Here is a 16,970-nt window from a genome sequence, read left to right as displayed (position 1 = left end):
CTCTCCAACTATAAAAGTAAACAGTTTTACAAAGCTGCCTAACGGAGTGGGATATTCACTCTCCATTAACATCACAATTATAATGCAAACAGTATACAGAAAGTATTGTCAAAATAACATGCTTACCTATGTTATCCTGTTCTTTACAGGAAATAGAATAGCAGCAGATTTCTCGGTCTTGAATAGCTGAAAGATTTCTATAAAAAGAAGATTCCATTAAGTTATTTTTTATGACCGTTTACCCAAGCATTTTCTACACAATCCAATAAATTGCATATTGCAATTTACTATGCAAAGGGCCAAAACTCTTAACCCCTGACATGCAACTTTAAAACTCACAATTCCTTCCAATAGGGCTGTCAAGAGACTAAATAATTACTAGGGATTTACTGTGTGATTAACTGCATGGTTAAATAATAATACCATATATTTAAATATTTTTGGATGTCTTCTACATTTTCAATCACACTTATTTCAAGTACAACACAGAATACAAGACGTATAGGGCTCATTATATTTCTGATAAAAGTACAGGTCAAACCTCTCTGATCTGGAACGCTCTTCTCTCAACATCCTTAAGCAGGCATGATTTTAGTTAGCCAGACAACCACTTACCATGGGTGTGGCCAAGCTTCCCATTGTCCCATAAAGTTTGTTTACAGCCACTAGTCCTGACTCTCAGTGTTTTGTGCTGTTATTTAGCTGTAATTTACCCCTAAATGTCTTCTAAGAGTCCAGTAAGCAGTGGAAATGTTCATAACGCTGCCTGACAATATTGACCTGCTGTGGTCTGGCAAATCTCTCCTTTGTTACTCATCACATCCTCAGGGTGCCAGACAGAGAGGTTCAAACTGTATTTGCATTTTAAAAAAAAGTATTTTACAATTCACCTAATGAAAATACTGTAGTCCAAAATGCAGAATTATATTTTAAAAAATCCTATATTCAAAAATAAAACAATGTAAATCTTTGGCACTTACAAATCCACACAGTCCTATTTCTTGTCCACTCAGACAAACAAGTATGTTTACATTTTTAGGAAATAATACTGCCCAATTCTTGTTTACCATGTAACCAGTAAGCAAAAAAATGTATTGCTATGGCAGCCAGCATTGCAAAATATTTACAGGCAGATGAGCAAGATTCATATGTCCCTTCATGCTTCAACTATGACTCCAGAGAGCATGTATCTATATGATTCTGTTTGATAACAATCCAAATAATTGGTAAAATGCTGTAGCTATTTTTAGAAACCTCACATTGGCACCTTCCTTAAATTTTTTTAAATCTGCAGTGAGAGGTCATCATCCAAGGCTTCTAGAACCTGAAATATATGACAGATTGTGGTTACAACTTAATGTAGGAAACATACAAGTCTCTCCCAAGGAGTTGAGTCAAACTTAATTTTTAACAAGCGTGATCAGCATGGAAGCATGTCCTATGGAATGGAGGCTGAAACAGAAAAGGCCTATTAATGTTTAGTGTATCTTGCATATAAATACCCTACAATGCCTGCTACAAAAGTGCCATGTGAACACCTGTTCTCACTTTCAGGTGACACTATATATAAGAAGGAGATAGCATTATCTCCTGCAAATATAAAACAATTTGTTTCTCTTACTGATTGGCTGAACAAGAAATAGGACTGAGTGGACATGCGGGCTCTGAAATTTTACACTGGTTTGAACGCAATTATATCTCAATTTACATTTTTAAATTGTACCTTCATGATAAAGAAATCACATTAAAATACTTACTTGACTGAAACTGAAAACCACCATTCCTTTTACCATATTTACAGTTTAAGTATTTCTAATAAAAACAATATAACATGAGATCTGTACACTTTGTATTCTGTGTTGTAACAGAACATGAAGAAAAAAAAACCCACCACACATGCCAACTGATATTTTTAACTGAGAGAGTAAAACTGTGATTTATCACAATTTTTTGAGTTAATTGCATATGTTAACTGTGATTAAACCACAGTTCTACTTAAACATGCATTTTTTAAAAACATTAAGTATTTTAAGGGTTTCAAAGCCTTTCTGATCACGCCAGGTTTAACACAAAGATAGAAAAAAAAAACATATGCATGTGTCTGAGATAATATTTCCTAGTAGTAAACAGGAAAGAGTGCTTTGTCTTAAAGGCCAAAGTTGACCTTTTTAGTATGAGAAATCAGAAGTTTTTATGAGTTTATTACATTTTGCAGCAGTATTCAGAGGAACTCAACAGTAATCTTTGGGTGGTTCACACCACCATGGCCTTGTCTACACTGGCACAAAACTTTGAAATGGTCTTCCATTTGCATGATTATTAATGAGGAACTGAAATGCATATTCAGCGCCTCATTAGCATGCCGCCGGCCATGGCACTTTGGAATTGCTGCTTTTCGTTGCTGCGTGGCTCATCCAGACTGGGATCCTTTTCGAAAGGACCCCGCCAACTTCGAAATCCTCTTATTCCTATTAGCTCATAGGAATAAGGGAATTTCGAAGTTGGCGGGGTCCTTTCGAAAAGGACCCCCATCTGGACAAGCCGTGTGGGAGTGAAAAGCAGCAATTTTGAAGAGCCATGGCCACCGGCCTGCTAATGAGGAGCTGAATATGCATTTCAGCGCCTCATTAGTAATCTTCAATTTGGCCATTTGCATGGCCATTTTGAAGTTTTGTGCCAGTGTAGACATAGCCTATATGAAGTTTACTAAGTTAAGAACTAAGGTAGACAAGATTCTTATAAAAAGGTTGATGGTGCCTGTGGAAAAACTGTATTTTAAGTAATATTTTTACTCTCTTTTAGGGACTTATATGGCTCCACTATTTCACGTCAGAGTGTCTCACAGTTTATAATACGAAAACAACAAGAAGTCCTGTGGCACCTTATAGACTAACAGATATTTTGGAGCATAAGCTTTCATGGGCAAAGACCCGTTTCATCAGATGCATGAGTGGGGGGGGGTCAGAGGGGTATTTAAAGACCCCACTCTTTAAATACCCCTCTGAAACCACCCCCCCCCACTCATGCATCTGATGAAGCGGGTCTTTGCCCATGAAAGCTTATGCTCCACAATATCTGTTAGTCCATAAGGTTCCACAGGACTTCTTGTTCTCAAAGATACAGACTAACATGGCTACCTCTTAATGTACTTATTCTCACAATGTCCCCATGAGGTTGGGAATTCCCATTATGCCCCTTTTAAAGATGTGGTACTGAGGCACAGAGAGTTGCCCAGAGTCACACAGGAAGTCCTTGACAGAGTAGCGAATTCAACATAAATCTCTTGGGTCCCATCTTAGGACACCAACCACTGGACCATCCTCTCTGAATTCTTTTTCAGAAGGAGTACATCCCGCTAATGAAAAATGTGGTTTGATACACAGGAATGTATTTAAACAAAATTAGTGCTGTATTGGCAGGGCCCTTAAAATTCATAGTCCATTTTGGTCACTTTCATGGCCATGGGCTTTTAAAAGTAGTCAGTTTCACAAGTGTTTACATATGACATTTCACAGTGCTGTAAGTAAGGGGATTCCAAACCAAAAGGGGATTGTGGATGGCCACCCTCACTTGTCCACTGCCAGCTGGGCTCAAAAAGCATCAACTGTGGAGCTTCTGGCAGCCAGAATAGGTTTCCAGAGGTTGGTCTGATCTCCCTCATGTTGTTTGGTGCGTCTCAGTCAGGGGCTACTAGCTGCTAATCCTGGTAGGGCTGGGGAGGGACAGAACTTCATCTTCCCATGCATGACTATCCTTGGGAGGAGATCAGATGCACCTCTGGGTATCTCCTCCAACTGCAGGAAGCTTACTGCAGTTTCTTCAGCTGGGGATCATGCCTGGAGGTAGGTCTGATCTTTCTCTGAGAGCAGGCATGCATAAGAAGAGAAAGTCCTATCCCTACTCAGTCCAAGGGACTAGCGGCCCCAGCACTGCCCTGCCCCCTTCCTTCAAATAGCTAGATTTCACTGAGGAGATCTGATTTCATGGTCCAGGGTGCGTTTTTCATGGCCACCAATTTGGTAGGTCTCTATATACTGGACTTCTTTGTATAAAAGTAGATTTCTCTTACACAGCGTATCAATTTAAGCAAGTTTCAATAATTAAAAAATATGTGCACTTTGGTTGTATGCCAAAAATACTGAGCTGCTTATGTTTACGTTTAACAATTTCAAATTACTCTATTCTCATGCTAGCCAAGCATAAAACTCTCACTATAATGCACTGTGGATAGTGTAAAAAGGAATATTACTGTTTACATTAATTCCATCTCCAGAGAGGGGGAAATAAAAAGATATCTGAAGCAACTTTATATAAATGAAATGATCAGAAGGCAGAAGGGAAGATTCAATATTGGTTTCCTCAGTCATCAACCATTGCTGCTTTAGATCCAAGTACTACTAAAATGGAGCATCTGATAATGTAAAATAGAATGCATCACCACTGGTCAGTGCAACACATTTTGGATGGTTTTGCCTTTATACAATAGCTTTCAGAATGCCACAGCTATTTAGACAGGCCAGCTACTTACAATTTCTCAATTAGCTGTTTTTCATCCAGTGCACCAGGAAGGTCTCTTTTATTTCCAAGGACTAGCACCTGTGAAATAATTTACATTCAAACTAATGCAAATAATTTCCCATAAAATTTGTTTTATCATTGAAATTGTGATAGTAAATCATTCTATTAGCTTGAACACCTAAATATTTAAGCAATTATGGCCCACGCTCTCAAAAGTGACAAGTGATTTTTTGGGTGCCAGACTGGGGGACACATTAACAGGGCCTGTTTTTCACAAAGGTCTGAGCACTCACATTCTGAAAATCACATCCCCTTACCATTACGATGATTCCAGACAGGCACACAAAAGCAGCAAATGTCACATCCTTTCATAACCCTTCCACTCAGAAAACTTCATAGGCACCTCCATTTAGGAGGCAGGTATGAGAAATAAGGGGAAAAAAACCCAAACAGATGCTTGTGCTCGTAGAATTGCATAATGAATACAAAGTGCACCATGTATAGCTTAATACTGGATACATTTCTCATGTATTTTATGGAAGACGAAATACAAGTTGGGTGATGATAAAATCATGGTTGCATTACTGTTTTTAATGTGCATGACAACTGCAAGCAAAAGTCCAGATTAAAATTAAATTACACATTAAAATTTGTTCCTTGACATTCTCAAGTTAATAAAACATTACAATATTATGTTGAGGAACAGCTACCCTAAATAAAGAAAGAATATTTCCATATTAGCTGCTTTCAACAAAATAATAAGTAAAAACGACATATTACTGCAACCTGAAAATCAGCCTACCTAAAAATCTGTACTGACCTTTACACAGGATGATATACACACACTGCAGCAGTGATATCATGCAATAGCATCCAGACCTCTGAGGAAAAACTGTCAAAAATTCCAACAAAAGCAGGCCTTTTCAACATTCATGAAACGCCTTATTTCACTGACACCATAGCAGAACAAATACATAAATACAAAAATTAAAAGCACTTACTGGAATTCCATGCAACTGTGGCTTGTCTATTAAGCTGTGTAGTTCATTTTTTGAAGCTTCTACTTTTTCTAAATCTGCTGCATCCACCATGTAACTAAAATGAGAAAATTATCTCTTTGCTTTTGTCCACTATACAGAGATTATTAAAAATATCCAGAATGTGTCATGTACCCACTCCTTCCCCACTGAGCATATTATTTTGTAAATATCTGTTTTTCCTATTTCACCTTAATAAAGAAAAGAGTAATTATTACAGGATCTGGGAAGAAAAACACTTCTGGAAAATGTAACTGATTACATACAAAGGATGCTGGATGTGCAAAATATACTGTACATATGTTCCAGGTCTCTTTCTGAATAATTTATAACTGAATAACCAAACATTTTCCTGTCTTCTCTTTCTTCAAGCTTTTCAGGGATATTTCACTGCCATCACCCATGTAGTGAAGAGAAAAGTCAAAAATCTTTTTTCCTAGACTTTTTGATTTTCTTTCTTCTAACTTTAAGAATACAGTCCAGGTCTCTGTAGTCTTTTAGGTATCGGATGCAATCATGGGAGAGGGGATACTCAGTGGATGACCACTTGAGAATTAGGCTACAGAAGAAAAACATTTCTGCAGACACTTGCCGATTTGATATTTCTGCTGTAAAATCTTTTTATCAATATTTCCTACATGTCTTCTTACTTTGACCCCCTCAGAAATATCTAGTTGAGATTTCTGCAAGCCTTTTTTGCCATCTCTCTGGACGACCTACTTTTTCTTCCTTCCAATGGGAAACAAGGACACTGCTTACTCACAGGAGGGGAATGAGGAAAATGCAATCTGGGAAGATGATGTCGAAGACTAGCGAGCATACCCAGAATGCTACAGGGATGAGAGAACTGTGGGATAGGTTCCCACAATGCATTGCTCCAACAGTCAAAGTTTGCCAAGTGACTGTGGCAGCAATAGGTCGACTTTGTGAGGAGCACATTGGAGGTGAGGATGGTCAAATTTAAACTCAAAAATTCCAGAATTACAAAATCGATATTAATAAAATTGAATTTGTCTCGTAGCGTAGAATCATGTCTGCATGGCACTGAACATAGGACTCTGACAACTCTATGCCTCTTCAATTCCTTTCTGCAAATTTAATCTGACATGGGGGGTGGCAAGTAAGTCTGGCATGGACACCAGCAACACACCACGAAGAATTGTTGCAAGAATTAGCAAACAGTTTTCCTTTGAGTACTTGCTCGTGTTGATTCTATGTAAGTGACTCACATGCCTTAGCTGGGAGAGCGAGTTCACAGAATCATTGACTGAAGCATAACTCTGCCGAGCTCTGCATCATTGGGTAATGGCATAAAGAGAAGTGAAAATTTGAACTGAGGTCCTGAGTCAGGAGTACCATAGAGGACGCTTGTACTCTTGTAGAATATGCTGTTAGCATGAGGGCAGGTATCTGTCAAATCATAACATGCACAGGACATGATCCATAATAAAATCTTTTGACAGGCCACTGGGCGGCCCTTCTTTCTAATCTGCTATCACAGCAAACAGCTGGTTTGATTTCTGAAATGGCTTTGTCTGCTCAATGTAAAAAGCCAATGCCAACCTCCAGGGAGTGGAGACTGTTAGAGTGTGGCTTACAAAAAAAAAAAGACTTAAAAAAATGGTTTTGATTGGCATGAAAGTGAGAAATGACTTCAGGAAGAAATGCCAGGTGAGGTCAAAGCTGCACCTTGTCCTTGTGAAAAGTAAGGTGGGTTGGATGAGAGAGCCTTGAGCTTGGACACTCTCCTAGTTGAAGTTACTGACTCCAAGAAGGTGACCTTCTGTAACACAGTAATGAGCACGTGACTAAGGGCTCAAAGAGTCCTCCATCAGACCACCAGAATGAGGGCTCAAAAGGGGATCATTGCTAAACTTGTGTATGACCTGTCCAGGCCTTTAAGGCAACAACCCATCACCACGTCAGGGGAAACTGACTGGCTTGTCACTTCTGGCCAGAATGACTAAATATTGGAGAGATTTATTGATGAGACTGACAAATCCTTTTGCTTTAAACTTAGCATATGGTCCACGATGAAGGGTTCTGATGATTGCACTGAAAAGGTGTGATTCTGAATACCAAATCAAGAACTCTTCATCCACCTAGCTACGTAAGCTGCCCTGGTGAAGGGCTTCCTACTGCCAAGTAGAACCTCCCTCACAGGTCCTGAGCCCGTTAACTCTAATGGGCTCAACCATGCAGCTTCCAGGTTGTAAGATGGAAAGAGTCACAATTGGGATGTCGCAACCAACTGTAGTACTAGGTGAAAAGGTCTGTAATTAAAGGCAGGGTGACCCGGATGTCAATGGACAGCTCTGGTGCTACCAGCATTGCTGAGACTCCTTCCCTCCAGATTTTAAGAAGTTCTCTCAACTCTCTGACACTGATGTTAAATGAAAGCTCTGCTTGGGCCTTGTGTCCACAGCCCTGCCAGGTGTGTTTCTCATCCAGCTGCCAACATGTCAGTGACCAGACAAAGTGTGGGATGCAGTATGGAGATAATAGATATGGCTCCTTTTCATCTCGAGACACAGTGGTTAGCAGTGGCAGTGAGGATCTGTGGGCAGTGTTTGAGTCTGCAGCTTCTTTCATGGCTCATCTGTCCAAAATTGAATATGCACGGTCAATTGCAATAACCACGTCAGTCCTTCTGAATTCTTGAGTCTGAGAGCTTTTCCTTCTAAGACGAAGTTCTTTTGTGTAGCTTGCACATATACTATCAAAGGATGATGTGCCCTCTTGTGGCATTCATCGCCAGGTATTTCGACCTGATGATTGAGATTCCCAGGATTTTGGATCGATGTTGAATTTTTTCCATAGTGTTTTTGCATGTATCCTTGAATCTTAGCTTTGGTCTTCCTCTTGTTCTCAACCTACATGACAGTTCACCGAAGAGGATTTCTTTGGGAAGATGTTCTTCAACTATTCTTCTCACATCGCCAAGCCAACACAGACTTCTGCTGTTGAGGATCACTATGGAGATGGGGCAGACAGTAAACTGGTAGTGAGTGCACCCCGCTGAACCTCAGAAACCTTCTGTGGGACAGGACTAGGAAAATGTATATGTATGCGTCCTTCAAGTTGAACATGGCATGCCAATCCAATTGATCCAGGGATGGGATGATGGAGGCCAAAGAAACCATAGAAAACTCTAGTTTCTTTTTGAATCTGTAGAGGTGGCACAGATCAAGAATGGGTCTAAGACCTCTTTGGCTTTTGGTACTGGGAGTAAAATCCCCTACCCTTCAGTTCCTGTGGAACCTTTTCTACTGCCCCTGCCAATAGGCATGTTTTTGCCTCCTGCATTGAGTTGCTTGGGGAGGGGGGAGGTGTCCTTGAAGAGGAGCAGGGAAGGGAGATGAAAGGGAGGGGGGAACTGAATTGGAGGGACTATGCCAGTTCTGCCCTGCGTAGTGTGCAGCGGTCTGTGGTACTATGGGACCATGTATAGTAGAAAGAGGATAAATGGGCCAAAAAGGTAATAACAGATCCAAGATTTGGGTTAACATGTCGCCCCGTTGGACCACCTTGAAAAGATCTGGTTAGTACCAAAAGTTTGTGGGGGGAGTTGTCCTGAAAACCCTGAGCCTTCATTGGAAGAGGCATTGAGATAGGTGATGCTGATTATTTGTGCCACATTTTCTACTAATGTCCTGCCTAGGATGCCATTGATAGGGGCATAGCATAGGCTTTGGCTTAAAGGGCATGCACTGTGTGGCAGGTGAATTCAGTCTCAAAGATTTTAAGGTAACTCAAGAATCTTTTAAACTATGTAACTCTGAGTCAGTTCTCTCTGAAAATAAGGTGTAGCCATAAAATGGAAGGTTCTGAATTGTCTGTTAGACCTTCCCAGGAGGCCTGAAGCCAGGAGCAACAACATATAGCAACTGCCAAAGACATGGTGCAGATTGTTAAATCTGCCAAATCCGGAGAGAACTGCAATGAGGCCCTTGCCTTCATCTATTCGGGCCAAACACTCTCAGTTGTAATCTGTTGGTACAAATCACCAGAGTTTTGACGTTGTGTCTCAGGAATTTAAGTGATACCGACTGAGGATTGCCTGCTGGTTGGCAATGCAAAAATGCAGCCTTCCAGTGAAACATATTTTTCTGCCAAAGAAATCTACCTTCTTTGCACCCTTTGCCTGTGGAGTGTTCCCCTGTTGTCCCTGTTTTTCCCACTCGCTGAAAACCACTGATACCACCCAGTGCAGTGAGGTGAGGGGTGAACAGGTATTCATATCTTTTTGATGGCACAAAGTATTTTTGTTTAACCTCTAGAGTAAAAGAGATTGGAGAGGCTGGTGTCTGCCACAGGGCCTTAGAGGTCTCTGGAATTCTTTTAATGGCAGGAGGAGGTGCTATCCCAGTTGATCCCAAGGAGATAGAACGTCCAATATGGTCTGTCTGCTCACTGACCTCCATCTGGAACCCCAGATTCTGGGCTACCCTCCTGAGGAGTTCCTTGTGTGCTCAAATTGTCAGGGCAGGCACCAAGGATGTTCCCACTACTGCCTCATTGGGTGAAGAACATGAAGAGGCTCGGGCCAGTATGGGACCTGTCTGTCTGTTCTGGCTCCCCAAGCCCAGTGTTCATTCAGTTATATGTGTGTGCTTATCTCAGTACCGACTGTAGTGACAATAGCAGTACCAACCGTGGTGTCAGTAGGAGTGCTAGTCTTGGCACCATGATACTTGCTCTCTGGCCCCGGAAGGGGCTTGCCCATTTGAGGAAACAGAGGAACTGTCATGAAAAGAACCCCTGGGATTGGTGGTATATTCATAAAGTCCAAAAAGGCCCCTGCACTGGCCACAGCACAGGTGGGAAGGATTGTGTCATCTCTGCCTTCTGGCAATACCACCCCAGTCAGTGCCAGCTCCTCCTAGATGTACGATTCCATCTCTGAATCTGATGCTGAGGGTTCCAAGTATGGTGACTATGGTAGTACAGGGCTGGAGAGTGCCAAGGACCGATGCCAGGGTGAGGACTAATGGTGCCGTGTCACCACTGGCTTGTCCCTGGGTGACACTGGAGATCTTTGCGGAACCATAAGTTTCAGGGACAATGACCTCTCATATTTTTTTCGGAAAGTAAGGAGCTGCTACAAGGTCCCTGGCTACCTCAAAGGTCCAGCATGAAGGGAAATCTAAGTCTTCCACCTGTCCTTCTTCTACTGGTGCTGGACTCAACAGAACCCTCTGTGGAGCCAGAGTAGACAGCACTGATTCAGGCATGGAAGAGATGGACAGACTCCTCCTGGGTTGCGCTCCACTAGCAGGGTCACACTCAGCCATACAAATGGGAGCACACCCTCTAGCTGACTTCCTTTATTTCTGCATGTGAGGAAGTCTTTGGTGACTGGGAGTCCTTCCTTGGTGCCACAATCTCCCTGACTGAAGCAGCTGCACTGAGCACTGACACTGAAGTACCAGGTGCTGGGTCCAGGAGGCTGGATTCCATCTGTGGATGAAGAGCTGCCTCCACGAGCAGAAGTTCCAGCCTGTAGTCCCTTTCCTTCTTGAGCCTGAGGTGAAATCCTCTGCAGGATTTGGCACTTGTCACTCTGGGGAGGTTCCCAGGGCACCTCAAGCAGGATGTGTGCCTGTCACCCTTTGGCAGGGGTTTATGACAGGCTATATTACCTTATATTATTTACAGGTGGGAAGTAAGAGATCACTCAGGGATCACTGAAAAGAGAGGGAAATGGCGGGGGTGGGAGGAATACTCCAATGACCATCCTGATGGTAAGAAGGAACTAGAGAGGTGGCAGACCAGCAAAGTCTTATATGCAGCGCCATGAATGAATGAATCTAGGGGGCACCAGATCCAACATGTACCATTTAAGGAAAAAAAAAGTATAGCAACTTTGCATGCAACATGCACAAGTATACTTGGCAGAATGGTAGGACTTTCTGCTCTCTCTTTATAAACACACAGACCCATGCTTTTCTGCCAAGGCAGTCGGTGAAAGCATGTTTTAAAGCCACAACTAGCTCATTTACTTTCAAAAGAATCTTCCTCCTCAAATTTGTCCACAAACTTAAGCAAAATGTGCCGTGCTAGTAAGACGTACAGTATTTAAAAACAAAGGTGTAAATCTCAAGCCCAGGCTTTCCCCATGTAGTGGCAATACCGGTCACAAACTTAGTGATGGAATCCAAAGGTATTGTGAACCTTCCAACAATTTCCCATGTTGCTTTATTGACTAGTTTAATAGCAACTGCTTCCAAAACTTCACAACATTAAACAAAAAAAAAATCCAGCAAGTGTCCTCTTAGATCTGAAGTATCTGCTTTTCTCATAAAATCAACTAGTACACAGCACAGCATACAAAACAATCTTCCTCCAATTTCACTGGATGTTTTAGGGTACTGCTGATTGTGGTTAGTGCTTAATGTTGCTACTTTACTAATTATTTGTTTGCTGTTCTCATAGTCTTACTTCCAATTCATCTCCATAACCTCTTCTTTTACAAGATGTATGACTTTTACTTGTGAAATTTGATGAAGACCTCATGATGCAACATTCTTAGTTACTGTTGCTAGGAGACTGACTGTAAACAAAGTGAGCGATAATGAATGCAAAAAAAGAATGAGTTTATCTGATTCCTTTTTAAACCTATTTCTAGTGCTTGTACATTAAAAATAAAAATTAGTTTTATAAGGATGGAATGGTGTATTTTAAAGATTTTTTACAGAGTCAAACTGAAACAAATGGCAAAATTCACAGATTCTAATGATAGAGGTGACCACTATAAACAATCATATCCCATAAATATGGTTAATTTGATTTTGGGAGCCGGAGAATAAATATTGAAAAAGTTAATTCATGGTTTAAAGAGTTTTGTTTGTTTTAAAGACGAATCCATTAAACATACAACCATGATGTAAAGCACGCATACATACAAAAGAGGTAAAATGCTAGACAAATATCTATAGGTAGAGGAGCCAGTGAAAACTGGCACTATTACAAGAGATATTTAAATCACTGATTTGCAAAAGATATAAAAAGAAGCTTACACAACTGCATTGACTCCTCTGCAATAGCGCTCCCACATGCTTCGAAACCTTGGCTGTCCCCCAATGTCCCATACCTACAGGAAAAAAAAAAGCTTCCTTTGTTATTCTGAATATAACATTAGTATAAACAGAAATTTAGAAATTAAAATATACATTTTAAGTTAAATTTAAATCTCTGCCAGATGAAGTTGCTCAATCACATCAACAATATTATCTGTGGGGTAAGGAGACCAGAAGAAAGACTACATTAATCTTCCAATCACATGAAGAACACACAATAAAAAGTTGGTTGGGGAGGAGAATCAGCCAAAGTAAGGGTGAACTCATCTGGTTAATTCTACTATCTCAAGAGCTTTCACATTTGATCATTGAAGAGGCTTTTAAAGATATGATGTCAAAATTAACAAGGCAAGAAAGAAAAACAATAGTTAATCTCAAAAGTTGTAGAACCACTCAGTGATGAAACATGATTAATCAGTACTCCACAGAAAAAGCTCAAATATACATGCATTCTATTAAAAGTGTTTAATACGTGGAAACTAATCCATCAGGCCCCAATCCTGCAAAGTCTTAGGTACATTAACCATTAGCATATGAGCAGCTCCAATTACTTCAGTGGAAGCACAGACCACTGGAGCTCTTTTTTGTTTTGTAACTGTGGGTGCTTCAACTTCAGGTGACAAAAAAAGTGCATGGAGGCACTTTATCCCATCAAAATACCATACGGGATGGATCCTCCACAAGGGCTCTCAACTCCACTACTCTCTTATGAGCTATGAGAAAGGTTCTGAAGGAGGAATGCAGGAAAAGTGACTGTCTTTAAGGGCTATAGGGATGGCCTCTGTAAGACACTGAGAATGAAATCGAGTTCCCAAGATAACATAGTGTCTCTGATGGGTGGGAAGGGGTTAGTGAAGTCCTTAATGAATGTAGGCATCATGGGATAAACACTGAAACCTCATCAACAGGTAAGTGAAAAGCTACAACAACTGCTGGGTGGACTTTGATGAACTTCAGGTTTTTAACAAGGAGTCGAATACGTCTGAGATGTTACTTGAAGGAGAAAATGATGGCACGGTTGTCCAGGAGTGGAATCACTTCCATTTTTGTGAGTAATTCTCTCTCAGACAATGGAAGTACATCCACACATAGAAAGATCAGTTTCTATCCCCAAGAACCTCCAGGAGACAGACCTTGAGATGTTGTGTGGGAGATTGTGGTGCTTCAGTCTCCCTGATTCTTGAGTCTGTAAGTCTGTTGTCAGAAATATAAGTGGTCATAATGACATACGAATCAGGTCTGGGAATCATGTCTACCTTGCTCAGACTGATGCTATGAAGAGATCAGCATTTTCATTTTATCTTGTTCAGGACTTTTAAAAAGCAACAGTGAGGGGAGCAAAAAGGACAAACATATGGCAAAGTTTGTGGCAAAGGGATGAGGACAGCATCTCTGTTATAGTAATTTGCCCCTCCCTGGAACTGAAATGGGGAGCTGAGGTCATGGCTGAGTGGCACTCCATTGCCCCCGGGGGGGCTGGCTTTAGCTCCTCCTCATACCCCGAAACGCTCCCCTGTGCCCTTAACAAGACCATTGTATTAGGCAACTGTGGCTTTGTCCTCCCCTTGAGCAAAATTTGTAACATATCTATCCCTGAGAATCCCTAGGCAAAGAGTATTTCCTGTAGGATTGGATTATTTGGCTCCTATTCATGGTCTTGGCAAAAATGTGCATGTTATAGTTCTGCAGACCCGACATCTCAACAGCATGTCTACTTGGTGATTTATGCACCAGTTCCTCACTTTTACTGCATGTGTGCACAAGGATAGATACTTTGCTCCCCTTTAGTAGCTTACAGAATACATGGCTACTCTGTTGTCTGTCAGGATCCCCAACAAATTGTCCTTAATTGCAGAAAGTGACTGCACACATGAAGGACTGCTCTGAGAAAGAGTATACTGATGTTAATGGCAAATTCCTAAAGAGTCTATGTGCCCTGAACTTTTAGGTCCTGGATGTGAGCTGCCACCAGAACAGAGAGACATCTGTGGTTATAATATTTTATTGGTGTAGGAGGTAAGAGTGGGACAAACTTTGTAGGGATCACTGCACCAGTTGAGAGTGTTGAAAACTCTGAGGATCATGCACTTGGAAAAAGTAGTATTTGTTTGATATACTGTCAGTCCTGAACAAGGCTGGAAGGCAACATGTATGGCATCTGGCATGATGTGTTATGAATGTACAGGCTACCATACATCCTAGTAGTTGCAGACAGGTGCTCACTATGGCTTGGGAGCTGAGATGGAACCTGGAGATGAGGCTGGACATAGTAATGGACCTCTCCATAGATAAGCAAGCCCTGGAAGTCATGGAATCTAGGATGGCACCATGAACTCAATGCACTGAAGGGGTGTTAGAATGGGTTTCTCCATGCTAAGCCTCAGCACCAGTGAGAAGAAAACAGCATAGTCCTTGTTGATTGTAAAGCGAACCTCAAAACAAGGGAAGACCATTATACCCAAATGTCACAGATGGGTTGCCACTACCGAGAAGACCTTCAAAAAGGCTCTTGGCAAATAGAGACGCCAAAAGGAAGCACTCACAGCTAACAAGTGCTCATTGCTGATGACAAACTTCAAGAAGTAGTAACAGAGAGGAAGCCGTGCTAGTCTATACACTATCAAAACAAAAAGCAGTCAAGTAGCACTTTAAAGACTAGCAAAATGGTTTATTAGGTGAGCTTTCGTGGGACAGACCCACTTCTTCAGACCACTGGTCTGGCTATGGTCTGAAGAAGTGGGTCTGTCCCACGAAAGCTCACCTAACAAACCATTTTGCTAGTCTTTAAAGTGCTACTTGACTGCTTTTTGTTTTGCAAGAAGTAGTTGTGAGTTAGATGCATGAACACATAAAGATACATATCGTGAAGATGGAGGGCCTCAAACCATTCCCCTGGATCGAGCAATGATATGAGTTGGTGTGAAGGTAAACAATGAAAGCTGACAAAACATTTCTTATTTGTATGAACTAAAATGTTTTTACTGATTTGTAAAATAAAATTACTTGTCACCCAGCAATTTAAAACAACTGCTTTCCACTCTGCATAAGGCAGGAAAAACAGTCCCCTCTGCTTTTGGGAGTGATCAAATGAGTTCCACTTCCTTCATTTGGAAATGGTTCACTCCAGATACTTTCTGGTAGCCAGAATTAGAGGAGTATGGAGACCAGTCCTGGGTCTCAGAATACTGAACATATTCATCTAAAAGCAGAGATTCAAGACAGAGGGGAGTCAGTTTCCCAAATACTCAGAGGTCTGTAGCTGTGCAGAAGTTTTAAACTTGGGGTTTAGGGCTTACACTGTTAAAAAAATTAAAAAGAGGAAGAGAGAGAGAGGGGGTCTCAGACAAAGGGAGAAAGAAGTTGAGAGTGAGTTTGATGACGTGCGAGGAGGGCATCAGGAGATAAGGTGGTGGCAAAATGCTCACGAGGTTTGATGGGGGAAAAATAAATCATACGAAATAATGAATAAAAGACAGCGCAGACTAGCTAAACTTGAAAAGCTAACTGATGGACATCACAGAGATCCATCACAGGCCACACACAGCAGGGAAGAAACTGGACTTGTGGCATATCTACCTTCCTCTAAAGGTGCCACGATCAGAGCACATGGATATGAAGGGCGCAGGCGTGGGCCATTACAGACACCGCTACAAAAAAATTCTGATCAGACACACGAGCGCACACCTGAAGTGGAGAACCCACAAGGATAACTACTCAAAGAATAATTAAATTTATTCATACATTTATAAAACTGAGATTTTAACTTCCTATCTAAAACCTATTTATTCTGGTTTTATATAGTGGTAAATGTCATCCAAAAGACTAGATCCAAATGCTCACAATCATTAAGTCGGTTGGAGCTAAACTTGTATCTAAGAAACTATCATTGTACCGATTCAGAAATACATGGTTACATTCAGGGAAGATGGAGTTGCATGGGAGGAGAAGTTATAAGACACCCACCTATTAAAACAGTGATGACCACTGAAAAATAAAACCATATGAATATATTTTCTTAAGACAGGAACCAAAAAAAAAAAAAAAGTCTTTTCTTAACAGATTTAGTTATCAAAGTGGTAAGATCTGTACCTAAACTAGAAGGCGCACATACTACAGCTCAATTTGAATTTTAAACAACATATTGGGCAAAAAAGGCTAATAATTTGTTAATTTTCTTAGTAATTGTTCTCAAGTTTATTCTTCCCAAATCCACTCATGTTAGAGGCTAAGGTATTACAGACTTGCATGAAAGAGTCAGACTTCAATAGATTTCTGAAATGAAGTATTTTACAATGATAATAAACCTCACTTTTCATTCCGTAGTCCATATATCATA

General features: G+C 40.9%; 1 protein-coding gene across 2 annotated transcripts in view; it reads right to left on the bottom strand.

Annotated features, from left to right (window-relative positions):
- Positions 1-16,970, bottom strand: part of LOC142007464 (ADP-ribosylation factor-like protein 8B) — a 37,028-nt gene that overhangs the window by 3,245 nt on the left and 16,813 nt on the right. Inside the window, exons 3-6 of one of the 2 annotated variants that reach the window (XM_074984115.1) lie at positions 12,575-12,648; positions 5,520-5,613; positions 4,529-4,596; positions 127-197 (exon numbers count right to left, since the gene is read on the bottom strand). In XM_074984115.1, the coding sequence (XP_074840216.1) occupies positions 127-197; positions 4,529-4,596; positions 5,520-5,613; positions 12,575-12,648 (307 nt within the window). The remainder of the gene's footprint in view (positions 1-126; positions 198-4,528; positions 4,597-5,519; positions 5,614-12,574; positions 12,649-16,970) is intronic. The other variant, XM_074984116.1, reaches the window with a different exon arrangement.

Source organism: Carettochelys insculpta, chromosome 1 (genome assembly GCF_033958435.1).
Source record: "Carettochelys insculpta isolate YL-2023 chromosome 1, ASM3395843v1, whole genome shotgun sequence".
NCBI classification, from domain to species: domain Eukaryota; kingdom Metazoa; phylum Chordata; order Testudines; family Carettochelyidae; genus Carettochelys; species Carettochelys insculpta.
This window is presented reverse-complemented; position numbering and strand designations above follow the sequence as displayed.